Source organism: Myodes glareolus, chromosome 22 (assembly GCF_982192425.1).
Source record: "Myodes glareolus chromosome 22, mMyoGla1.1, whole genome shotgun sequence".
In the NCBI taxonomy this organism is placed as follows: Eukaryota; Metazoa; Chordata; class Mammalia; order Rodentia; family Cricetidae; genus Myodes; species Myodes glareolus.
The window spans coordinates 49,874,472-49,900,485 of record NC_142047.1 but is presented as its reverse complement, the minus strand read 5'-3'; the positions used below and the strand labels follow the sequence as shown (position 1 = coordinate 49,900,485).

At 51.0% G+C, this 26,014-nt stretch overlaps 1 protein-coding gene and 1 long non-coding RNA gene across 2 annotated transcripts; one reads left to right on the top strand and one right to left on the bottom strand.

Annotated features, from left to right (window-relative positions):
* Irf8 (interferon regulatory factor 8) lies at positions 1 to 21,246 on the bottom strand. The gene is made up of 9 exons (XM_048437415.3): positions 21,091 to 21,246; positions 17,499 to 17,673; positions 13,506 to 13,689; positions 10,924 to 11,012; positions 9,296 to 9,401; positions 8,208 to 8,255; positions 2,755 to 3,135; positions 2,227 to 2,342; positions 1 to 1,793 (listed from the first exon to the last, which is right to left on the bottom strand). Exons 2-9 carry the CDS (start codon positions 17,670 to 17,672, stop codon positions 1,617 to 1,619), a joined length of 1,275 nt encoding a protein of 424 aa, XP_048293372.1. The 5' UTR covers position 17,673; positions 21,091 to 21,246; the 3' UTR covers positions 1 to 1,616.
* LOC146890182 (uncharacterized) lies at positions 18,569 to 20,556 on the top strand. The gene is made up of 2 exons (XR_014999055.2): positions 18,569 to 18,740; positions 18,956 to 20,556. It is a non-coding gene; the product is annotated as an uncharacterized LOC146890182 (long non-coding RNA).
* Positions 21,247 to 26,014: the final 4,768 nt, after the last annotated feature.

Here is a 26,014-nt window from a genome sequence, read left to right as displayed (position 1 = left end):
TTTTATGAAAGAGTAATTTACTTTAATAAAGAATAAGATCAATACTTTTTCAATGGATACAAAAATAAATATTTGGATTACAGATTGGTGCGCTAGCACTCACGGAGGCAGGAGGTGACATGTGACACGTGTCCAGCAGACAGACTGTCCTGGCTTCAGAAGAGATGTTCCTGGCTTTGGCCGAGGGGGAGAAGCCAGCCCCGGGTTCTGTTCACAGGCAGCACACACTCTGGCGACGATGTCTGTTGAGCCCACCTCCACCACCTTCACACAACAGCCATGAAGTTCTCTGTGTTCTTTGGCTTTTTCTGGTTGCAAGGCGTGGCCTGTCGAGCCCCTTATTGGCTGGGACTGTCTTCCAAACCGTCACGCTTTTCCCCCACTTCTCAGAACTATAGTCAACAGGTAAAGCTTCCCCTGCCCCTCACTGTGGAATGCTGAGCACATTAGGAGGGACCCGGGCTGGTTACAAAGGAGAACAGATCCAGGAGGTCTCCTGACAGGAGTGGGAGGAAGAGGATGCTCCCTTTCAATGAGCTTGGCATGGGCACCTGCTGTGCACTGATAGCCAAACTAAACCCTTGGCAGTGGCTCCCTCCTACAGGAAGCGGCCCTGGAGGCGTTCCTGCGGCCCCACAGCCAGTGATTTAAATTACTTAGGTACTAGACTGGACGGCCAAATTGAGGGCACAAACGGGCCTGAGTCACAGAGCCGTGCACTAAGTTTTCCACCCTGGCTTCTACTCAGCATGCTACAGCTGGGCATTCTGCCCTGGGCTGTGTAGGATATGTACCTTTCTCTGGTATGTGGGTGGGTACCTCTAGGCCTAGAGTGCAGTTTGGACATTGCTTTTCACTGAGCCTTCGGGCTAGGTATGAAGCGGGACAACGGAAGTGGTGAGATGCCTATGGACGGACAGGTCCTCTCCACAGTTCCTGGTCCTACCGTGCCCCACGCAAACCCCCACCAGCTGACACAGAGTCATGGGAATTGATGAGCCACAACGAAAATTCATATGAAACCCACAAGCAGTATCTACACTCCTATTTATAATCTGCCCTTTACAGGAAAGGTCCAAAGTGATTGACAGCAGGGCATGCAATACAAATATTGTTTAAAAAATGAAAACTATTTAGACAGAAGTTACCTGGGACCACCTCATTACAGAAGCTTTTTGAAAAAAAAAATGTATCAACTTACTTTCTCAGCCTTCTGGCCAAAATCTAAAAGAAAAGGGCCGAACAGTAAAAAGATGCATTGTGTACAATCAAGCAGAGGAAGTCACAAATCTCTACCTTCAGTCAGGGGAGGATAAGGGTGGCTCTATTGGCAGACTGATTTACTGTCAAAGGGACTCCAACATGCAGAAAGGGTAGCCATTAATGGTAAAGGAGAAAACTCACTAAAAAAATGTTTTAATTGCAGGGTTCTGGCCACAGTCCCTGCAAGCTTCCAGCATCTGCCTGAGCAGGAGCATGTCCATGGCTGGGCTTCTCAAGGCCCACGGGGGACACTGCCCACCCTAGTCAGGGGGGGTTCACATCCTTCATAATCCTGTCACTCAAAGAATCGTGACACTTGAGTCTCGGGCGAGGTGGGATGCCCGGAGAGAGGCTTAGACGGTGATCTGTTGATTTTCTCTGAAAAAGGGTCTCTGGTGTGAGGCACAAATATCTGGAAACATCCGGAAGGTCTGGTCTAGCTGGGGCTCCTCCAGGGCTGGCATCAGGGAGCCAGCACCACAGGTCTTGCCTGCTTCCTCCATCATCTGCCTGGCATACAGCTGCTCCACCTGCAAGGGCCGTGTGCCAAGTCAGAAGGGAGGTGGGAGGAGAATCGGGGCCTTCCCCCGCCACAGTCCTCTGAGCCCCTCAGTGGCAAGAAGGAACTGGGCAAGCAGTACTCCTCACATTGCTCAAATAAGGGCTCAAATCGGTCACTTAGACCTTAGGGCCACTGGACAGGTGAAGATTTTCTGAAGAGGGAGGAACAGGGGAAGGGAGAAAAGAAGGAGGAGGAAAACACAGATGAAGAGAGTCCCAACCCGGGAAGACAGAACGCAGGGGTGGCGGGAGCTCTTTGCAGTCTAGTTCGCCCACCTCTGCCCCGGTCACACGGGTGGAATATTCAGTCCTTGCTGTCTCTTTTCACCCTGGGATAAAGTTGGTCCCATATAAATGAGGGTGAGGCTACCTGAGCATGAGACAGAAGCCGTTAGCTCTCACCTGCACTAGGATGAGCTTGGAGCGCAAAGGCGCTGTGTCCGGAAACTCCTCCCCGAAGCACAGCACCACCCTGCTATCGGGAAGGCGGCTCTGTGAAGCATAGAACTGCTGCATTTCTGGAAGAACACAGAAACCAGTGAGCCTTTGATCTGTAGTCAGGGTCCGGGGTAGGCTGCAGTGCTTGGAAGGGAACCACATGCAGCCCACAAGCTGAGGACTGGACACACAATCACGCCCCCTCCCCAGGGACCCTGCCAAGGGCTTGGCTGAGGCCCTGGACTCTGCATTTCTAAGCAACTCCCAGGCTAGGAAACAACCACAAGCTCTACACTCTGAAAGGAAGGGCTCCAGCTCTAATGTCCTGTCTACCCAAGGGAAACTGAGGCAAGGACCCCCGGGCTGCTCAGAGAGACTGTGCAAGTTCCCCAGCTATACCATTGCCAAAGCCCTCAATCCCTGAAAGAGTGAGCTTAGTCCGTGATGCAGGAGGCACAGGGTAGGAGGTGGGTGTGAAGACTCAGTACTGACCTCTGAAGAACTGGTTGGTGTCAAAGACCTGCACCACCTCGTCCCGCTCCAGCTTGTTGGGCCTGCCCTTAGACACCACGGCGTTGCCGCTGCAGAACACACGGCCCTGGCACAGCCGTTTCACAAACACACCCTTGCGGTTGCTGTGCAGGAGCACACCACGTTCCAGGTGCCCAAACAGCTTCCGGGTCACCTGCCTCTGCCGCTCGCTGGGGATGATGTCAGCTGTCGGAAAGCACACCGGCTCCAGGCCATCCGGCCCATACAGCTTGGTAAGGCCCGGCTGGCTCAGGGATAGGCGGCAGCCCTCGGGGCAGGTGGTAGTAGCCTGGCCCACTGGCTTGCCCCCATAGTAGAAGCTGATCAGCATCTGGGAGAAGGCTGTTGGGGGGTGAGAACACAGGGCAGTCAGGGGCCTGGGAAGAGGGGGAGCCCCAGGCCCTCCTTTCCAAAGGCCCAGAGTCTCTTTCCCCTTCCAAGTAGTGTTTGCTTGTGACCCCAGCACCTGAGTGACAGAGAAAGGCCAACCCCGGGGCTGACTGGCCAGCCAGTCTCTCCTACTTGGTAAGATACAAGCCAGTGGGAGTCCCTGTCTCAAAAAATAAGATGGACGGTATCCAAGAGACGTTACCTAAGACACACACACACACACACACACACGAACACACACACACACACACACACACACATACACACATGAAGATGCATCCATATACATATGCATCTGCACACACAGGAGCACACACATATGAACATACACACGTGATCTAGGAAGACCTGGGAACTGTACCAAGTTCAAGCCATTTAGGCATTGCCTGTGTCATTTCCCACTAAGTGCCCTGTGGCTCTGCTTCCCTTGTCACCCTGAACTCGGTGGCCTCTATTCAAGATGGGAAGAGACACCACCTATGAAGGTGTGACCATCACAATATCATCTTCCCAACACACGGTGGCCTGGGATTCCCTGGACTCGGGTGAGAAACCTCTGCAAAATCCTGCACACAGCCTGTCCTGCGGGAAGTGCTCTGTCTGGGAGCTACCCAGCGGGGAACTGCGACGGACAGGCTACACCTCCCCCATCCCTTCACTCTGTCACCTCAAGAACCAGAGTGCCATTCAGAGCGGGGACGACTGCCTCACACATGCAAGGTCCTGGGTTACACCCTCAGCACCACAAGTGCAAACCAATCAATAAATAGAATTTAAAAGAAAGAGAAGAACTTCAGTTTGGCACCAACAGACCATAATAATCCCAACGATCTAACTTGAGCCATGAGGCTGGAAATTTATCTACGCTGTATTTTGCTTTCGTTGGCTTTGGTTGGCTTCAACCTCTGGCTTCCTGTATAAGAGGTGTTGCTGGTGTCCTCTTACAGGCAAGAGCAGCAGCATTCCAGATAAACTTAGAGTGAAGAGACAAGAAACATACACCACCGAGGGCCCAGCAGGCCCTGAATGACAGCCAGCGTGGAGGCGGGGCTCCAATGCTGGGAGCTAGGCAGAGCCTGAGCTACTGTAGGAATAAAGAGAACAGCCCAGAGCGAAGGGCTGGAGATGCTCTGTAGCTGCTATAAACAGAGTTTTCTTTCCACCAACAGCAGCCTGCTGTGTCCTCAGCTTCTCACTAGCCCAGGTTTCCCTATGGAGCCTCATAAACTGACAGCTCCCCAAACCTATAGTGTCCTGGAACCGTGCAATCACCAGCACGTGCTTGAGTGTGTGAGTAACACACACCGCTGGGGTCAACACTGCTGCGCACTTGGAATACTCGGACCCTTCCCTAGGTTCTATCCACTGGAGCGCCCACCGCTGTCCACAGACTCTGTCGTCCCCTGCTGCAGCGACATCGTGTTCTAGAGTCACCTGAGTAAAGTCAGCTATTTGGGTTCAGGTCATCAAGCTCACATTTGGGGAAACTGAGGGCCAAATCAGCCTGGTCAGCAGTTCAGTGGTAGTACCAGTGCAGCTATGCCTCGCTCCCTGCACTCCCCACCAGCCAGGTGAGGGCCCTCTGTGTCGGCATCACCAACAAACTAACACATCCCCTCTGCACCCTGGGACAACATGAGGACTCAGCATGGCATCTGCCTCTCACACTGTGCCCTCTGCCCACACTGTGCCCTGTGCCCACACTGTGCACCGCTTCCTCACAACTGTGTGACGTGAGGCAAATGGCTTCACCCCTCTATCTGGTTTTCATCAACAAGGTAGAGATGGCAACAACACCAGCTTTGTGGGGGCTTTTGTGTGACCACATGAACTGGGGAAACAGGACAAACTATGGTCTACAAATAAGCCCTCTGAGACTGTGCACCACAAACCCTGGTCTGCGGGGATTCTGAGGGGCGCTGAGTCAGGGGCTTTGGGCCCATCCACACACTGGATCCCTGCTGTGTGTACTGGTCACTGCAACCATTTTGCAGATGAGGAAGGGAGGCTGAAGAGGTGAAGGTGCAGTCCCTGCCAGCCTAGCTGTTCTGTGGAGGAACTTGGTCTTGCTCTCCACAGCAGGCTGGCTCTGGCTCACTGTGAAACGCTAAGACATGCCAAAAAGCCTCACTGTTTAATCTGTTCATTGACTATACACAGACTGGGAAACAAGCTGGCAACCTCAAGAGAGTTGGCAGCAGGGTGGCACTGAGATATACTTGGCGGTGGACGGCCTAGCGCTCCAGAGCCTGAGGCAAGAGGGTTGTGAGTTCATAACCAACCCGGGCTACACATTGAGACTGTCTGGTTTTAAAAGTCAGACCTCTGAATTTTTCTGATAAATAGGAAGTCCATCCTAGCATGATCTGAAGACCCAGAACACTGGTTACCACAGGGAAGCAGTTACCATGGAGTAGCCCTCAAGGCCACAGCTCTCCACAGTGCAACCATCTCCCTCATTCCCTGCCATTCCTCCCCACCCATCTCCCTCTCTGTCACCTCTGTAGTCAGAAAACCAGGAGCCCTGGCGGTGGCTTATCTACAGAGGCAGGGTGTGTGACCTGGGTTCTGGAAGTAGAGCTCCGAGCAGTGGTGGGGACTCCTTGCTTTCCTCACATCTGCTGAGACAGCTCTACAAGGCTCAAGGACACTTCCTCCTCACAGCCTAACTTTACTGCTCACTCAGTTGGTCACAGGTCTGGGCCAGGCAACGCGGTCCCCAGAATGCATTGGTCAGCAGATTCCCAGGGCCACAGCCCAAGACTGACAAGGTCAAAAGCTGAGCCCATTAACCCAGGCCTCCTGTGGGGGGTGAAGGGGCCTTGAGAACAGGCTTGGTGGCAAATGCCTTCTGAAACTTGAAGGAGCTAGGGTCTCTATCTACAGCCAGGACCCCAACACGCAGGCTGGCACTAGATAGAGCATCATTTCCTTTGTATTTTTCTTACTTGCTGGGCACCTGCCTCTGCCCTCATCATGGCCCCCAGGGCATGCTTCTGCCAGAGCTCCACTGAGTCTGCCATGAAACCAGACAACACCGTGGCTCCTGGGAATGTATAGTGATGCCACCAGTCCCACAGCAGGGGCCAGTGAAGATGGGACACCAGGGCAGATCCTTGCTCTGGGACCTATCAGACTCATCACCCAGGACCTATGAAATGGGAAATAGCCTATCTCCATAACCTAGAGGAAGTTGGAGTCATGGGTAAAAAAGGGTCCACAAGAGTGTCAGCCTTAACCCTGGTACCCAAAATTGTACCGTAAATACCACCCAGCACCATCACTATCAGAATCATCAGCATCGCTATTATCACCATTATCAGAACTATTAGCTCCAGCACCACCACCATCAGTACCATCAGGACCATTATCACCACCACCATCACCATCAACACCAGCACCACCACCATCATCATCATCACTATCACCATTAGCACCATCAGCATCACCATCAGTACCATACCCAACAGCATCATCAGCAACATCACCACTGACATCATCGGCGCCAGTACCATCAGCATCAGCAGCATCAGCAGCATCAGCACCATGTTACCATCAGAAACAACCCCTGCGGGAACAGCTTTTCTCTGGAAATACCTCTTGCCTTAAGAAACTGAACATTTGCAGTTAGCCTGGCCCTGAAACCAGGTTAATAATTTGCCTTTGAGACCATTCAAAGCTTTGTCGCCATCTTTCTCCCCACTGTGTTCTCTGTCTATTTAATCTGCCTTTAAGAAAACAATGTAACCAATCTTACTATGCCTTGGATTTCCCATGCAATCAGCTTTTAAACCCTAAGCTAAATAGTAGTTTTAATCTTAATTTATGTACTCTCCCATGCCCATGCCCCAGAATAGTGTGTGTGTGTGTGTGTGTGTGTGTGTGTGTGTGTGTGCACATGCATGTGTGCATACTATGGTAATCATTTGCTGAAAGCAGCCCATAGATTAAAACCAACCCTAAACCAAACAAATATCCCATAAGTGTTAGAAGCAACACGAGGATAAAAATTAATAACATATCAGCTGGGCAGTGGTGGGCGCACACATTTAATCCCAGAACTCAGGAGTCAGAGGCAGGTGAATATCTGTAAGTTCAAGGCCACTGGTCTACAAGAGCTAGTTCCAGGACAGGCTCAATAGCTACAGCAAAACCTTGTCTCGAAAAACCAAAAAAAAAAAAAAAAAAAAAGCAATAACATATCAGCTATTCTGGATCAGCTAGGGGTCAGCAAAGTAACTTCTTCCCTTGTAAAACTCTGCTCAAGATCTCTGTTTAAAAAAAAAGAATTCCCCAGTCTTTTCACACACTGTGCTAAATAAACACAGAGCAAAGCACTTTATTAGGGTCAGAGAAACATCAGACCCACACAGCAAAGTAACACTGACCCACAGACAACAAGACAGTCAGAAGACACAGGGAGAGAAGTAGAGAACTCAAAGATACAATCTACAACATCACCATTAGCATTTGTACCAGCATCATCTGCATCAGCACCATCAGCATCACTGCATCACCACTATCAGCATCACCCATACAATGAGCGCCATGGGTATCATCACCATAACCATCAGCACCATCAGCATCAGTATCACCATCATTGTAACTCTCATTATGGAGTTAGAGGTGAAGGGGCCTACATGAGTGATACTGGCCAACCATATCCCTATTAGACAGTGTTAGTGACAGTGTAGCACATGGGATTCTCATAGCATCTCACACATGAGAAACTTGATGCTCTAAGAGGCCAGATCCCTCCTCTTGAGGGCAAGCAGGCTACATTCTCTTCTGCACCGCTGCTCTGAAGACCCTCTGGACTAACTATGACTATGTCAGGAAGATGTTCAGCAAATCTGGGCCACTTGTCTGCTCCCAAAACCACACAGAATCAAGAGGAGGAAATAGTCCTCGAAGCCGATCCCCAGGCCACACTTGTCCGTAGGACCTCATGACCCCACCCAGGTCATGAGACTGTTTTCAAACAGAGCCTGTGCCATGCACACCCACCCAGAACACTCTAGTACCTGAATGATGTGCGTCATAGGCAGCATACCCGGTCACCAGTGGCAGGCCTGTAGGCAGAGAATAGAAAGTATAATCCCACCTGGGCTGGTTCTGTGAGCAGGGAGTGACTCAAATGTCCCTGGCGTATAGATGGGACACTAATAATGCTGGGGTTGATGTTGATGGGAAGATCCCACTCTATGTGAGCTCTCGGGCTCACAAACACAGAAACCCACCAGGGTAAAGAGTTTCATCGGTGCTCTGGGATCCTGTTCTTGTGACAGAAATCCACAGGACCATGCTCCCTTCCTACCGCAAGGATCTGGCCCAAATGTCACTGGACCATATACAACAACAGGGCTTATCTCACATGGTAGCCTGGGGTCCTCGGCAGCTTTTCTCAAAGACATCTCTCAACACTAGGTCCCTTGCAAGACACTAACACCCTCATAGGCCTCCAGGGCCAGGTAAGACATCCTGGCAGCTCCTGTCTTAGCAGGAAAGAGGTAAAGGAGGAAATCGATGTGCCTGTGAGCCATAAAATTTGCTCACACACTATAGCAGGGGCCCCAGTGAATGGCCCTCTAAACATCTACGACCTGAATGTACCCACAAGATGCTAACAAAAGGGTGAAGCCTTTATTTAACTTTCTAATTCCTCTGGCACCGCCAAGACATGCAACTGCCCATTGTAGTTCCAAGCTATTGTCCTGACTGGGCTCCCTTCTCTCCAGAAGTCCTGGGTCTCTCAGGATCTGGGAGTGTCCTGATCGTCTGAATGGAACAGTGAACCTATGTGAGCTGGGAAGGAGAAGCAGGGTGGCTGAGAGCTGGGGCCTCCCTTGAGTCTTGGGGATGTTGGCAGACTCCTCCTCTCAACTTCCTGGGGGTATGGGAGGAGAGTGGCCATGCATAACCACCTATTATAGACCAAGATACTTGTGCCTTCCTGGGAGGTTGCACCTGGCTAACTCAGCTCAGGGCTGTGATTTCTTTACCAATCTGGACTTAGTAACCTTCCACAGGACATAGGGCCTAACAGTGACAAGGACCCCCAACCATAACACAAAGTGCCTAATGGCTGGTAGTGCTGGCCACACACACTCACCTGCATTGGGCTGCTGGACCCACCAGTCAGGAAGGACCTGGCTCCTGCCGGCCTCTGGTGGGGATGGGCTCCTTTTGGTCAGACCCATGTATTCATCCACAGAAGGCTATAGGGCCAGGTGACAGAAAATAACCATTGAGTCACGGGTCTCCAGCACAGCCCTCCCTAAAGTCCATGTTTGTAAAACCCAATATCAGATACACAACGAAAGCCACAAAATCTGTCACCTTTATCTCATGAGACCGAACCTGACCTTCACTTTGCAATAAGACCCTAGACTAAAAGCCCAGTGACTGACAGTCTAACCAAGCTTGTCAAGGCTATGAAAAAGCTCACTGATCTTTTGATACCAGGAGACATGGCCCAGCTCTAGGGCAACCGGTACGCTGACACTGAACGAATCCTACTGTGCACTGAGACCCTCACTCAGAGAGCCACATCCAATTACAAGAGGTCCTGAATCCTCCTTTGCTTGTGACCCTAGTGTGCCATCATATTCATCTAACTGCTTCAGTGAGTTGGCAAAAAAAAAAAATGATACTGAAAACAGGACACAGGACCAAGACCAAAAGACGTCACAACTGCCATTTGCCAAAAAGCTGGGCCGCACGAAGCAGGTGTCGTTGGCTGTCTGCACTATCCCACGGCCAAGCTGCAGGGTGCACAGCTGATGAGCCATTGCTAACAACAATCTTGGTTTTGTTTCAGTGACGTCATGGTGCTGGGGATGGAAGACAGGACTTTGTGCACGCGAGGCAAGTGCTCTACCACTGAGCTACATCCCCAGTATCTTTTCCCTTTTGGATTCAAGAAGGGTCTCAGGGGAGTTTCCCACCTTGAAGTCGTTCTGCAGCTCAGACAGGCCTTAAAACTTGCCATCCTCCTGCCTCAGCCAACTGAGTAGCTGGACCACCTGTCATCTAAAGTGCCCTCCCCTTCCTTTACATGAGCTGAATAGGGTTCTGTTAGCTATAAAAGCCCCACCTTGGACAGACAGTTAAAATACAATAAAGCTAAAAAGAGACACACAAAAGGCCCCATTGCACCTTCAATTACAGGCTACCAACCATGCATGCATCATCAGTGGATTATTTTAAGATCTTGGTTTCGTGTGTGCTGTTAGGAACTAGACCTTAGGCTTCATGCACTACAGGTGAGCTCTGGGTCACTAGCTAGTCCCCAGTTCAATTAGTAGATCCAAAGGGTCTCAGCCATCCAGTTCCAATGGCCATTCAGGAATAAACTTTGTATGTTAAAAAGCAAGCCATATAGTTGCCAAGAGGGCCAACAGGATGACCAGGAGTAATGGAAAAGGTCATGTTCTATCTTTGAAGCCGGGTTGAGAAGCAAGGCTAAGACCACATGGTGACTTTTCAAATCTGCTATTCAACATGTTTAAGTAAACTTGGAGTTTAAGAAAGCTTTGTTGGAGACCCGCAGGAGGATACAGGACATGCAAGACCTGACCAGGACAGGGAAGCTGGCCTAGGAGGTAGCCAAGGAGTCCTTCACTCTGCCTCCTCAGGTAGAATTGTCACTTTCCTGGAGAGCCTGAGGCGCTCAATGACTGTGAGGGGTAAAAGTGATGTCTGTCCCTCCCTGGAAGGTGTTTGGGAGGCCCCACTCACCTCCTTGATTAGCTCATCAATTTCAGAGCGACCACACTCCATCTCCGTGACATCGCTCATGCAGCCTGCAGGCACCACGCCCAGCTTGCCTATGGGAAAGGGGATGGACACCATGACTCAGGGCGGCCAAGCATTGCAACCTTTTATAAAATGCTGAATTAAGGAAACAGAGGTGGTAAGCGTCCTCACTGGTTTTGACCAGCAGCTGCTAGAAGGTTTGGGAAAGACTCAGCCGTGCCTTCTCATGGCCTGGTCATCTGATCAGCTAGGTCAAAAGAGAGAAGTGGGTGCTGGGGGTGTGTAAACACAAGGCTTTTACAGGACAAGGCTCAGACTTTGGCTTCTTCCTCCTATCTGAACCTTGCCTGGTACGTTTTATACCAGACGTTCACTGCCTACATATTGAAGGTAAGTTTGCTAGTCCGAGTATTTGAAAACATTCAGAGATTTACGGGAGAATATCCTGGTAGATGAGGAGTCAGGTAGCAGAAAATCTCTTTGTCCTTTCCAAATATACATGCATGTGTCTGCACACCTCTACCACATGGCAAAGTCACACCTGTGCCCTGTTTCACAGCCCCCACCTGCCTTCCAGGGGCCCAAAGCTTTTATCTGCTAGCATCTGAGCCCAGGTGGTTTCTGGCCCATTTGCTCCTCTTCCCTGATCAGAAGTTTGCCTTAGAAGGTTAGCCTCCATGAGATACAGTATGACCAACAAAGCCCCGTCAGGCTCCCCACTCCCAGGGACCTATGCAATCTCCCTACTTCTTCACCCAATGTAGGGGCTCACTCAGAAGCCACTGCTGGCACAAGCAGAAGGCAAAACGCTCCTCCCCCACTCCCCCCAGAGAGGCTGGCAAATCACTCAGGTTCATAGTACAGTGTACCAGGACAAATGCTACGCAAATGCTGTGTTCCTCTGCTCAGGAGCCTGCTGCGCCTTTACCCCCAACACTGCAGGTGATGGGGCTCCACCCATGCTATAAACAAGTCAGGGCCATCTACCAGGTCAAGCCCGGCTGAGCCTGGGGGCGCAGGGCACTGAGAGAAACTTCCCTATTGCTTCAAATCATTTTGAAGACACACAGTCTAGAGTCGGGAGTAATTAAGGCTGTTGGACCTTCCAGAGGCTGCGCAGAATGAACCAGGCCCCGGAAGCCATAAGACTCTTCCAAGGAAGGTCACTGAGTAAGCCTTGCCACTGTCACCTATTAGGACTCTGAGTCAACGCAACCAGGTGTCCATCTGCAGGTGACTAAGCTACAAATGACCAGATCACACAACACTGCCAACCACGGTGGCACCACCTGCACCCGTCAAGCATCAGTTGGGTCAGCTTCCTCTTTGGGGGATTTTTTTGTTTTGTTTTGTTTTGCTTTTGAGACAGAGTCTTACTCTGCAGGCCAGGCTGGCTTTCATGCAATCCTCCTACCTTGGCCTCCTGAGTCCTGGGATCATACACACATACCAACATACTTCCTTACCCTAACAGACTAGACATGTCAGATCTAGTATTTCATATTCTCCGACAGGCTTTGTCACCATGTCAGTTCCCTGGTGAGTGCCAGACAGTCTGATACCGGCTCTCTGTCTATATGTTTGAGTCCTGAGTTTTACTTTTTAAAAAATTGTATTCTTGATGTTCAATACCCCACTGAAGCATGAGGACAAACCCAGAATTTGTGTCCAGCCCCAAGAACTGTTGCAAGGTTTCAACTATTAGCAGACTGCCTGTAAGTTTCCAAAGAAGAAGTCACAACTTCACAATATTCTTTACGCCTGTAAGGAGTAGCTGTAAAAACTAAAGCTTTCAAAGACCCTCACAAACTCACGGTGGAGATTAAACAGCTCTGATGCTGCACAGAACACGGGTTTAAAAGGATTCTGAGGTTAGCACTGAGTTCGATACATTCTGATTGATTGGATGATGTCTCACTAGAGTACAGGCACACACCGTGTGGCAGGTTTCCACTGCCCCTGCTTTCATCCCTTTACAAGTGCTTTAAGGATTTTACTGCTGGAAGAGATCTCAGGAAAGATGTGATCCCCGACAGCAGCCACACACTGAGGCCATCAGTGAGGTCACTGTTGCTGTCTTGTCTAACTGGAGAACTCTTCACTCAACCTTATCACCCATGATTTCCTTGCCCACTAGATAGACCTTCCCCGGTCTCCTCTGTAAACTTCTAGACAGCAAAAAGGAATTCTGCATCACAAGCTATGCTGTGGCAGATTTCACACCTATTCGGGGAAGGTTACACTGAGCTCCAGGGGCTCTGCTGGGTTCCCACTCTGACTATGACCCGGAGTGCTCTGGGCCTTGACCCAGGCTACCCTTCCCTGCCTCCACATGGCCACTCCCTCGGCAGGAAGCTGCCACTTGACAGCACATGGCGTGTGAGATCAGCAGACCAGCTCTCTGGGTCTGCTTACAAAAGAGAGAACAACTTTGTTTAGCTAAAGCAGGCACCCAAACCCTGTGGGTGGCACGCCTGCTCTGTGAAGACCAAAGGCTAACGAGGGCAGAAGAGGGAAGGTGAGGGAGGGTCCTGGAAGGCTTCCTGGCCCCAGCAGATAGTTACATTTTTGCTCTTCCTCTGGGACGATTCGGTAAACTTTGTATGGCTCGGAAATGTCCAGCTGGGATCGATCGGTCACTTCCTCAAAATCTGGGCTCTTGTTCAAAGCACAGCGTAACCTCGTCTTCCACGTGGCTGGCTCAGCTTTGTCCCCCTCTTTAAACTTCCCTTTAAAAACTGCCCAGGCCTGAAGAAAGAGAGAGAAACACAGTCAACACAGAGGGACACAAACCACAGCGTTCAGCATGAAGCCAGGACTGCAAACCCCCTCCTCCCCAGAGACTTTCTTGGCCGTTGATTCCTGTTCGAGGTCAGCACTCCATGGGACTTCAGGGAGACCACTTTGTCTACTGTATCCGAACAGACCAGAGTAACACTCTGCAAAGCCAGAATTTGAACCCATGCCCCCGGCTCCCCACATCCCATGATACATCTTTGGCAAACTCCTTCTCCGGCTTGAGGTCATGAAGCTTGAAGAGGAAGGTGTGCATGGCTTCACCAGAACGCTCAGAGCAAAGACTTTCTGCTTTTTCAGATAAAGCCCTGAGCGTGAAAAGGGAACCATGTGAAACAGTCTGAATGTGACCTCCGTTCTTTCCTTTTAATAGAAATTTTGTTTTGCATTTTTTTTTTTGCACAGTTCTGGCCATTTAAAACGCAATGGATTGCTCTCCCTGTTAAATGTCTCTGTTTTTCTTCTGTGATTTTTTTAATAGCTAATTTTTCTGACCTGTCTAACGCTATGATGTAAGCAAAGACCAAAAATTCAAAGAAGGGGCTCAGTCAACACAATGCTTGCCATCCAAACATGTTCAAATCCCCAATGCCCACAGAAAAAGCTGGGTATGTGTGTCTGCGATCCCAGCACTGTGGGCATAACAGAAGGATCCCTAGGGCTCGCCAGCAGCCAATCTAGCCTAATCCGTAAGCTCCAGGTTCAGTGAGAAATTTTGTCTAAAAAACTGAGGTAGAAGGTGATAAACAAAACACCCACACAGGACCCCTGGCTTCCAAAGGCACACACACCAGGGCACATGCACATCCATGACTCCAGGAAACTCTGAGGTTCAAGACCAGCGCTCTCTGAATTGTTGATGCCAGATTCTGTCTCTCTGCTAGGCAAGAAGCTGGGAGAACATTCCTACCACTGCGCCTGAGTGGTCACTTCCTCTCTGACATAGTTGCAACCCACTTGTAGAAATATTTTTTTAAGGAGATGGTTTCCAACTCTGGCTTTTATTGCAAACTGCATTGTTGGCCACTTACTGGCTTGTGGACTGCTGTGAATTCAAAGGCAGAAAAGGACAACTGGCAGACTGTAACAGTGATGTCAGGGTTGTTTGTGATTACTGGAAGGTTCTGCCTTTTTGCCCACTGATGCTCAGAGTGGTCCCCACAGTGAGGACCACCCAACACACTGTCTAAAGCATTTTCCAGCAGTACCTCCCCCTGGAGATAGCCATCCAGAGCATCAGCCACAAAAGTAAAGACCCCTCTCTAAACGACTGAGTGAGCCCATACTCCAACAGCGCCTGAGGAGGCACGGAAGCCGCAGCAGCAGCAGCAGCAGCGCTGTAGTCAGTGGGTCCATGATGGAACTATCCTGCCTCAACAGCGCCACCCTGTTCATTCCTTCATTCGGGACTCACGCTTCCTCCGCGAGGAAGGCCTGGAGGCTGCTACCATCAAATCAGACTCCACAGTCAGGAAGCATCGTGACACATCACTTGGTGCCAGCAAGGGCCTGCCCTGAGCCATGCTGCATCTGGCCAAACACCAGTTCTACAGGACTGTCTTGGCTGCCTGGTCTCTCGGGGTCACCTAGAGCTGAAGTTCCAGAGTGGGTCGTGCTGGGCCTCACTGCTTGGAGTTTTGCTCAGCTGACGTTGTACCGTATTGCACTTTAAAAAGCAACACCAGGAATGTACCTCAGCTGATAAGAGTGCTTGCCGTGAGTGCATGAGGCCTTGGGTTCAATCCTCAGCACCACATAAACCAGGTACGGTGGCTCATACAAGCAATCCAAACATCCAGGAGGTAGAGGCAGGAGGATCCAGAGTTCACGACCATCCTCAACTACACAGCAAGCTTGAGGTCAGCCTGAACTATGTAAGTCCCAGCCTCGAAACAAGATAAAAAATTAACTCCTACATCTTCCTTCAAGACCCTCTGTGTATTGGGTGGTGTGGTCGCTAGACCTATGACCAGCAGGGCCCAGGGAATCTCAGCCCTTGCCTGACTGATGTAAGCTCAGAGTCTTTTTCATTCTCCATCTGTGGTCTACACAGGAAGCAGGCCCCAAGACACTGCCTGCAGACAGCACTGGACTCTGGGATAATCCCCCCTCCCTCCCAAAAAAAGCAAGCATAGACCTTTTCCTTCACAGCCACATTTTTTTTAAAGGTTTTAATTGTCTGAGAATAGCAGGTTTCCTATTTCACCAAAAACATCCCTAACATGGCTCTATCTGCCTTAAGTCTCAACACAGGGTCCCTTCAACAGTCAAGGTGAGTTTGGCTGATGATGCAGAGACACGCCACCCCATACAGAACAGCTCAGAAAAGCCTCTCTTTGCTCTGTGTCTCCTGGACTGTCCCCCTCCCCACCCCCACTCGCCTCCCCATCTGGTGGGCACCCGTTTGTCTCCCGCCATTCCTGCCGAGATTGTTGTCTCATTTCAGATTGCCACACAGAGCGGCTGCGTAACCAACGGAAACATTGGGAATCTTGCGTATTCTTCTCAATGCTGTTGAAACGGCTTGTTGGCCATGAAGAGCGTTGCATAAGATGCATAAATCTGGGGCTTTATTTCAGGACTCCTGGTTCGCTGAAACAGGGAACTGGCTGAAGAGGGACTTACTGTCTCCTGTAACAAGTGAGGCCCCTGGTCCAGCACTCTGCCATTTCTCTGGAAGAATCATGATGGTCGTCCTGTAAATACCCTGCACCTCAGGTTAAGCATCAGTGCTGGCCGTCACCAGCTCACTTCGGGTTCTCATTGGAAAGAGGAGACTGTGCCCCCAGAGTGCAGCATTCAAGGCAGTTTGGGCAGTCACAGTGCTCTGCAGGCCGGGCTCCCCGCTTTATTACAGTCTTGAGTCAGTTCTGGTCCTCAGCAGTTCAGTTTGCCTTCCTCCCCACCCCCAGCTCCCCTGAACACACAGAACTAAAGGCAGTGGTTTCCAGCCTGGGCTCTGGGTCAGGCCACCAAGGCTGCAACTGTTCACAAAGTAGAAGTCTGGGCTGACCACGACCTGTAGCCCTGAAACTCCCAGAGTGAAATGTAATGCCTAGGGCCTTAGAAGCACCCCCTTTGATTGTGACAACCCACAGGGGGCTCCTGACCCAGCCTGCCTGCAGAGCTGGGCTGGGCTGATGAAGTTAGGGAAAAACCTACTTCTCAGTGCAATAAAGGGTTAAAACCTTGAACCACCTGACCCCAAATGCTGGCTATACCACACAGGGGCTATGAGTCCTGGAGAAGCCACATTTCCTCACAGCGCCACTGCAGATGCCAACAGGAATATCACCCGCCACACAGAATGAGATGAGGAAAAGAAAAGACTAATTCAAGCCGGCTCTCACCCCAGCTGTGGAGCCTGCTCTCAGTAGCAGCACTTACTCCTCTCAGAAGGGGAAACAGCAGGGGCAAGCTCAGGACGCCTGCCCCTCAAACCTTGACCCAGAAGCAATGATGGAAGCCTGTCGCCCTTTCTGCTGGCCCTGTCATGCCAAGCAGGAGTCTCACTTTGAGAGAGTAAAGACCGAAGCCTTCCATAGTACACTGAGTGGAGCCTGGCAGTACGTCAAGGCACAGGGGTGCAGAATGGGTGGGGAAAGTACACTTGGCTTCATGGGGGAACATGTTAGAGCCAAGCACTCTTCAGTGTTTCCTTTCAAAACCTGGGTTAATTGTTTAGCAGTCAGGACACTCCTCCACCTCTAGAGTCAGGGAGAAATCTGAAACCCCCGCGTGGGGATGCAGGTGCCTTTTACCTTGAATATGGAAGCATCCACTTCCTGATTGTAATCCTGCTTGCCGGCATGCTTCCAAGGGATACGGAACATAGTCTTCTCGTCGCTTTCCCATATCAGCCCCGGGTAGAGGCTGCTGTCAATCTGCTCAATCAGCCACTGCCGGAGCCGACGCCCGCCATTCCGGTCACACATCCTTGGAAAGAAACAAATCTCTTACTATAATAAATGTGCCTTTCATGAGTCACAGTGACCCCAGAACGGACAGGAAGATCAGAGGTCCACACAAAGGTGCTGGCTTGGGAGAAGTCTGGGCCGGCGCCAAGAGAAAACTGTAGCGCCCCATGACCCTAAACCCAAAAGAAAACTGAAAGCCTGAGGGACCCAGAACTGTCTGTCCAAAGATGTGCCCCACCCATGGCTCTGGCTGTGTGTCCCGGCTCTCCCTGATCTCCTGTGTCAGAAAGACACTGAGGGAACCTGCAAAGAAGCCGCTCTTAGACGATGCTGTACTTTGCTACGAGCTGCCCACTGTTCTGATACCGAGCAGAACTACTGATACCCAGGAGCTGTTGTCCCTGGCAGACTTTAACCCCGGCACCTCCTGAGAAAGGGGGTACCTTCAAGGGTACTTCTTACAGGATGTCCTTTCCTCACTGGCGTGGTGACAGGAATTTAGACCAGTACAGGGTCTTATTCCCACTGGGAATGAGTCAGAGCTGAAGTCGTGTTCCAGCTAGATGACCTTAAAGTCATTTAACCTTGCTGGGGATTCAGTCTGGGTGATGTGCGTAAAGTACCTGCATCAGGGCCTGTGTCCTAGGGGACTCCACCAGTAACACAGAGACTCTTATGACCAACCCTAGACGAGAGCAAGGCACGGTACAAAGCCAACTCAGGGGCTCTGTTTCCAGGCCCTACCATACCCAGACACCTGACGGCATCCTTGGACATTCTCGCCAACACTCCCAGGTAAATATTCCCTGCCGCCTGGGGAGAGAGAGTATTTGCGCCCAGGGTCGTGCAGGCAGCATTTACTAGAACAGCCTGGAAATCCCCAAGGCAGTTGGACAGACGCCCACCCCAAAAAACTAGAACACAGCATTTCTAGCCTTCCAATTAAAATGTGACCTCTTCGGGCAAGAAAGAAGGAAATCATCAGCAGTGAGGAGACATGATATCTCCAAGGACATGGTTACGTCCAGAGCCAGCATGTTCCACAAAGCAAGACGGCAGTCAGGAGTGTTGGGAAGAACCACACAGGTCAGAAACTCCAGGCCACTGTAGGTGGCAGCGGGGCGGGGGCGGGGGGGGCAGAAAAGCAGGCAGAGTCCTGAAAAGAGAGAGGTGAGATCTCTTTGGGGCTGGCTTTCGCTTTTCCACCCAACAGCCCAGTGGCCACCTGTGGGCTTAGAAGTGGGTGAGGGCTGAAGCCGAGTTGGATTCTGATCCTGTTTTTGGTTTTATTTTTGAAACAGGGTCTCATATCCCAAGCCGATCTCCACCTCCCTGGGTAGCTGAAGATGGCCTTGAACTCCTGATCCTCCTGCCTCCACTCCCCACTTCACAGGGCCTAAACCCAGAGTTGTGCATGCTAGGCAAGAGCTCTTGCCACCTGAGCCACATCTCAAGAAAAAAAAAAAAAACTGTATTTTGGCTGGGAAATCCTGACCTCAGTCAGCAAGGGCCCTTCTCCTTGGGAAACCACTTGATTCTCAGCCTGAGAACCTTCACCAGAAAAGCAGGGGAAGAGGGGATATGTCAAGAAACCCAGAATTCTAAAACCACTGTGTTTACAAATGACAGACCAGAAAGGAATACCTGAGTAGAGAAATAAAATGCCACCAGATACCCCCCAAAAGTAGGGTGCTAGCTCCCACAGCTTGCTCTAGGGAAAACAGAGGAGACTCTCCTGACTTGATAGTATCTTATGAGGTCTGCACGGATGAATGTGGGTGGGAGCAAAGTTGGGGGCTCAGGATACAGCAGAGGAACTGGTCTCTAAGGATATGTCAATCAGAAGCCATCTCAACTTCCCCCCAGAGATGGATTTGTAAACCACAGGCCCTGGCACCTGAGCCCTGAAATCTAAAGAGAATTCACTGGCAGGGCTAGACCAAAAAAAAAACCCCAGCACTTTTTCATCAGCGCTCCTCCGATGACCAACACCCCAGAACCATGACGACACCTGCCATAGAGGGTGACAGAGAAAAGAACGGGGTTGCTGGACGGAAAGGTGAATCACAAATCGTGAAAGCTGGAAGGTTAAAATTCTCTAACCCAGCTTCCTCTTTGCTGAGTCTTGGAGGGACAGCCGTGCCCTGGGCACGGCACAAACCATCAGCACTGTCCCCAGCTCCCAGAAGTGATTTTACTCATTCTACAGACAGAAGCTTCAGCTGGGATCTGAATCTCAGCACATGGACAACCGTTTCTATTTCCTCTACAATCACCTCTGAGGTCCTAAGCAGGCAGAGCTTGACCCCCTTATAACTATGGACAATAATAACTTACAAACACGCTCACATGATCGTAGCTTCCTCTTCTTGATTTTAAGGGAGCATTCCCTCTCTTGGCCCAGTCCTGTCTACAGCTAACCCACAGCCAGAGCACTAAGTCCTGACCAGGCTTCTCACACGGCAGCTGAGGCAGAGGCTTGCCCCCACACAGATGTCAGCATCTGCACCAGCCATATGTAGCAGGGCTCACCCCACGCCATCTCCTTCCTTCAGCCCTGGGCACCACTCTGGCTACTACGAAGCGGAAATATCCATCACGGCCATTTCTCTCGCGCGAGTCCCAAGCTTCCTCTAGCCACTGAATTACTCCCAGATCTTCACGAAGAAGCCTTGCCATAGCTTAAAAGAACAACCTAGAATTGTCATGTGACTGTTCTTAACTTTGACTTTAAAAGAAAAACGTGGGGGCCATTGGTGGTTCAGCCTGAAATCCTAACTCTCAGGAAGATACATAAGGAGGATCTCCAGATTTCCCAAACGAACCTGGGCTACAGAGTGAAACCCTGTCTCGAAACAAATAATAACAATAAAAAAAGCAAACTAGGGGAGACAATTTTAAACTTCTAGAACATTTATGGCTAGTTTCTCTTAGTTTCTACCCCATGAGCCCATCCCAACTGCGGCTATGAAACCCTTCTCACCAGGAACAGTCTTCCCTACAGCCTGGGGTCAAGCTCACAGAAAACCAGTCCTGACAGCTGCGACCCACACGGAACAGAACTTTCCTGCCAGGGCCATCAGGGCTAAGGCGCAGTCAGTCCTGCACCACTGGACAGTCAGACAGCTTCTAGTCAGACCCCTGGGCGAGCCCAAGCTCTTGCTTTGGATAGTTCACTCTTGGTAACCGGGCTGCCTGCCGCGCATAGATTGGCAGGTCTTACATTACAAGGGGGTCACTGTTTCTCTTCATCATGAAGTTGCCCATCAGGCAAATTTTAAGGGGAAAGGCTGGGGGAAAGGGTGTCTGTTGTGGTGATTGCTGTTTTAAGAAGCCGTCCTCGGGAACAGGCACCTGCCAACGTGCTGTACACTCCGTCTGGGAACGAATGGAAGAGGCAGCCCCGGCCTGCGCACCCTCCCGGACCGCGTCCTACCTGCTGCTGATTCCCACGCTGCCCGCGCCTCCACGACCGGCCGCGGGCTACTGGATAGACGCACGCACCCCTTTAAGGACTGGGCGGGGGCGAGGGCGGGTCCCACGGGCACGGAGCGACGGTCGCACAAGCCAATGGTGCGCGGCAGATACGCGGGCACCGCCCAATCAGAGCGGCCCGCTAGGTCCGCGTTCTCTGAAGCGCTGGCCTTTCCGAGAAATCACTTCTGCGAGTCCTGGCGCCCCATTAAGCCCTTTTTCTCCCTTTACCCCGGGGGCGGCGCGGGAGGGGGCTGCCCCAAGGAAGAGTTGGGGGACTGGGGCGTCCGGCCCAAGGTCAAGGCGGCTGGTAGTGCGCACAGTTCATTCTTGGGGTGTGGCTCAGGTTCCAGGGCGCCCCTGTCTCAAACACGTGTCCAGGGGCTGCCCTGGGTGTCACCTGCCCGGATTGGGGTTGCAGAACAAAGGCCGGTCCCAGAGCTGCGTGGTGGACGTCAGCTAACTTCCACCGGCACTAGTGGAAGGAGGATGACCACCTGAAACTGCCCTGGGGGCCCGGGAAACCAGGGGGGTCGCACGCGCACGCGTTGGGGCTGGGATGCCACCCTGGAAGGCTCCGCAAACATTCTTTGCCTTGTGCCCCCAGTGGTGTCAGGAACCGGGTCGGAGCCTGTTCCCAGCCCGAATAGGAAATGAGGGCAAGGAGCCTTAAAAGTCGGGCAACCGACTTTTATTGCCTACTGCCAATCACTCACCTGTGGCCACGTTTGCCGAACTCATTCATCTGGCTTTTCAAAGACAGGGAAATGTTGGAACCAGGACAAGGACTTTTAATTGGCCCCCAGATACAAGAAGTACACGGCTAAGTTTCAAATAAATACAAATCCAAATAAGAATTTTCCAGTTTTCTAATTCTAATGTATCCTGATGAGCCTGTTGGTACACCTGAAGGGCATTTTTGTGAGATATAGATTGTCCGTTGTTAATTCACTGATCAATACTGTCCAAAAGTCAAGAGCCAAGTGGAGTTCCCTGGGGTCAAAGAATTACAAACGAAAACTACTTTTCAAAGCTCGAACTCTTTAGGAGTAGTGTGGGAGTATTTTAACGTGTTTTCTGTGGTGAAGTCAGAACCCAGAAATCAGAGACGCTCGGCAAATTTCCACAACAGTCTCCCATATGAATTTATACTCCCTTCTTTTCCCAAATATGCCCCCTTATGAACCGATGCAGATTTTCCCACCTACAAATGTTGTCAGAGGCACAAAACTCAAATGTCCAGCCAGCCTGCCTGGGTCTTAGCTAAAAGTAGAGAGAGCTAAGGGAAGCTAGCCCCAGCATGTGGTCCTGGCAGCAGGTGTCACTGTGTACCCTGCAGGACACCAGTCTAGTCTGCCTGACAGCTGTCCCCTGTCAACTGTCCTGAGGCCACGTGTACTTGAGGAGCGGCTGCCTAGTCTATGCTTGCTAAATGTTTTCACAGAAGTCTGAAACATATTCCCTGACAGCACGGGTTTCCTCTCAGACCTAAGAGAACCCAAGCCTGCAATGGGCACTGACTCGTGATTGGACATTGGCAGGGTCTTTGCAGGTGGAACCATGAAAGTGGAGTCTCAAGGGAGCCATGTGTAAATGTCCTCCATGTCAGAAGTTGTCACTCAGGAGGACTGTGAGATCCTACCTCTCACAGCCTCCAGGGAGACAGAGGGACCTTGGGAGACTGGCATAGGCATATCTCTCTAATGCTGGGGCTAGGTCACAACACCACAGAGGAGAAGAGGCATCTGCCGGGCTTACCTCAGGAAAAGAGCCCCCAAAATGTTCTGAGAGAGGCCATCACCACCTCTCAGCTCCTCAAGGGAGGCAACTGAACGTGTTTTCTAGATCCACAGGGCACACTCTCCCAGTAAGACCTAGTCACTGCTGTACACAGGGTACTGGACCTCTTCTGAGGGCCCCGGGCATGAATATTCTCTCCAAATCTGTCTCTCCCTGTCTCACTCTGTCTCCCCCGCCTTTCTCTCTCCCCATCTCTGTCTCTGTCTCTCTGTTTCTCTCTCTCTCTCTTTCTCTCTCTCTCTCTCTGTCTCTCTCTCTCAAACATACACACACACACACACACACACACACACACACACACACACACGTCTTCTTGTCACCTAAAAGAGTGTCTCCTCCCCACTCACTGTCAATGGCCACTGGACCAAAAACAGGCATTCCCCACCCATAGGTGTCAAAGGGCTATGGTCAGGGTGTCAGTAGGACTTTCTGAAGACTCCGGGAAGAATCTGTACCTGGAGGACCCATCTCCCTTTCAGAGGAATTCTTGGCTTCTGGCCTCATTCATCTCCAAAGCAAGCAATAAGCAGACGAGTCCTCCTCATGTCTGACCACGTCCCCGGCTCTTCTCTGCAGCCTCTCTGTTCCGCTAAGAGCTTTGTGGCTGTATTGGGCTCAGCTGGATGATGCAGGGTCATCGCCCTAAAGTCAGCTGAGCACCAGCCCTTGGCACCATTACCGGTTCTGTGGATTTTGACTTGGGCATCCTTGAGGGACCATTGTTCTGCCCACCACCCCATCCTCAAGACCCAGTTTCAGGCCTTTTTCCTGTGCCAGCCTTCATAGACCTTAATTTTAAAAACCCAGATTCCGGTGACATTGACATCTTTAACAAAGCACATTGCACATCTTTTTGTTTATTTTAAATTTGTGTCCATATGGGGGAGGGGGTGAGGGGTGCGTGCACACACGCTTGTGAGTACAGGTGTCAACAGAGGCCAAAAGGAGAGCAGATTCCCAGGAGCTGAAGTTACTAACAGTTGTGGGTATGGGTGCTGGGAACCCCAGCAGACTTTAGGTGGTGGAGCAGGCAGATGAGAAAGGCTTTGAAAGAATACACTTTACTGGGGCTCACACACCATAAATAAAAACAATAAAATACGAGCTGGCATTCGGAGTGTGGGAGGAGGCAAAGCTGGAGAGGTAGTGTGTGGTCTAGAAAGAGCATCTAAGCCAGAGGTGGTAGGGCATGCCGGGCATCCCAGCTGGGGCAAGAGGACTGGAGTTCATGCTCAGCCTGCGCTACACCCTGAGCATCTGTCTCAAAAAGAAAAAGAAAGGGCTTCTACTCAGAATATTTTTTAAAATTCCTGTGAGTCAATAAGAAAAAGGCAAACTGAGCGGGGCGACAGCTCTGCGGCGGATCCCCCGCTTGATCTGAGCAGGGGCCCTGGTTCCAGAACCAGCACCCTGAGAAAACAACTCCCCTTGTTAATCAGCGCCTGCCTATTCCTCCACTCCCCGAGGAGAATCCTGTGCTCTGGTGAGTTCCCAGAGGCCAGTTCATCTCTGTGTGAACAACCCCTCCTCGGCGCACACTTGGCTCAGCAGTACCTGGACTGTGGCCGTATCAATCACCCTGGCTACGAAGGCTTTCTTTGGCATTGGTCACAGAAGATTCCACGGCCATTGTGTTTGTCTCCTACTGCAGCTGCTGTGCATCCACGATTTATCCCTTCCAGCCCAGGCAAGTGTTCAGGATTTCTCCACCCCACCCCACCCCCGAGATTATTTATTTGCATAAAGCTGACTGACCATGGGGTCATTAATGGCCTCAAAATCTCTTGCTGAGGAGAGGGACACAAACAAATGCCAATTTTGAGCTGATCCCGCTTACTGGAATATCAGCAGTAAGTCGGCTTAACTTACTAAGCCCTGAATGCATAGGCTTGTCTCCAGCAAGCAAGAGAGAGAGTGGAAGAGGGGCAAATAAGGAAAAGAGGGAGAAAGGGGAGGAAGGGAGAGAAGGAAAGAGGAAGGAAGGAAGAAAAATAAGAGGTTAAACAGTCGCAACACTAAGAGTAGCCTAGAAACCTGGCGAAAATGGTCAAAATCACACTAGGGAACACAGAATAAAGCTGGCAATAAGGCGATGCTGCCCACTCCCCAGAACGACTAGATCATAAAGCCACAGCTCAGATGCTGGCGAAGACGCACAGTGATGGAACTGTCATTCCTGGCAACAACTTTGGCAAGTCAGATAGAGCCTCCTCTAAGCCAGGAAAGCCAGCTGCTAGCTACATGCCAGAGAACTAAGGGCAGGGAGCCCACAGAGAGGGGGTACAGCTGCATTTACACACCCCAAACTTCAGACCTGGGGGCCAGGGCCATAGCTCCTTTGGTAAATCCCTTACGTAGGCACAAAGCCCTGGATTTGGTCCCCAGCTGTATAAGCCGGGCATGCTGTCATGTCCCTACAATCCCAGAACTCGGGAGACAGAGGCAGGAAGAACAGAAGTTCAAGGTCACACTCAGCTGTATTAGTAAGTTCAAGGTCAAGCTTCTATATAAGACCTTGTCAAAAAAAAAAAAAACGTCTTCAGGGGGAAAAGAATCACAAGTTTCTCAGATCAGAGTCAGTACAAACGCTGTGGTGGTTTTAATAAGATGGCCCCAGAGGCCCGTATATTTGAGTGTTCCGTCACCAGGGAGCGGCCATCTGAAAGGAGGAGGATTAGGAGGTGCAGCCTTGTTGGAGCAAGTGTGCCACAGGAGGTGGGTTTGAGGTTTCAAAAGCCCGTCCCAAGCCCGGAGTCTGGCGCTCTCTCTCTCTCTCTCTCTCTCTCTCTCTCTCTCTCTCTCTCTCTCTCTCTCTGCCAGGAAGTCTCTGTCTGATCAGGATGTAGCTCCCCATTACTGCTCCAGCACTTACCTTCATCACCATGTTCCCTGCCATGCTGATAAGGAACTAAACCTCTGAAACTGTAACCAAGCCCCAATTAAATGTTGCCTTGTTCTAAGCGTTGCCTTGGTCTCGGTGTCTCTTCACAGCAATAGAACCGTGACTAGAACAAACACCAAACCTCAACAACCCACTTGGCTCAGCCCTTGGACAAGACACTGCAGTAAACAGAACAGGCTACTTG

Coding starts and splice junctions, on each gene's coding strand:
- Irf8 (XM_048437415.3), bottom strand. CDS start 17,672: ATGTGTGACCGGAATGGCGGGCGTCGGCTCCGGCAGTGGCTGATTGAG. Junction 9,402..10,923: donor TTGATGAGCTAATCAAGGAG/GTGAGTGGGGCC, acceptor CTGGCCCTATAG/CCTTCTGTGGATGAATACAT. Junction 2,343..2,754: donor CACCAACCAGTTCTTCAGAG/GTCAGTACTGAG, acceptor GTGTTCTTCCAG/AAATGCAGCAGTTCTATGCT.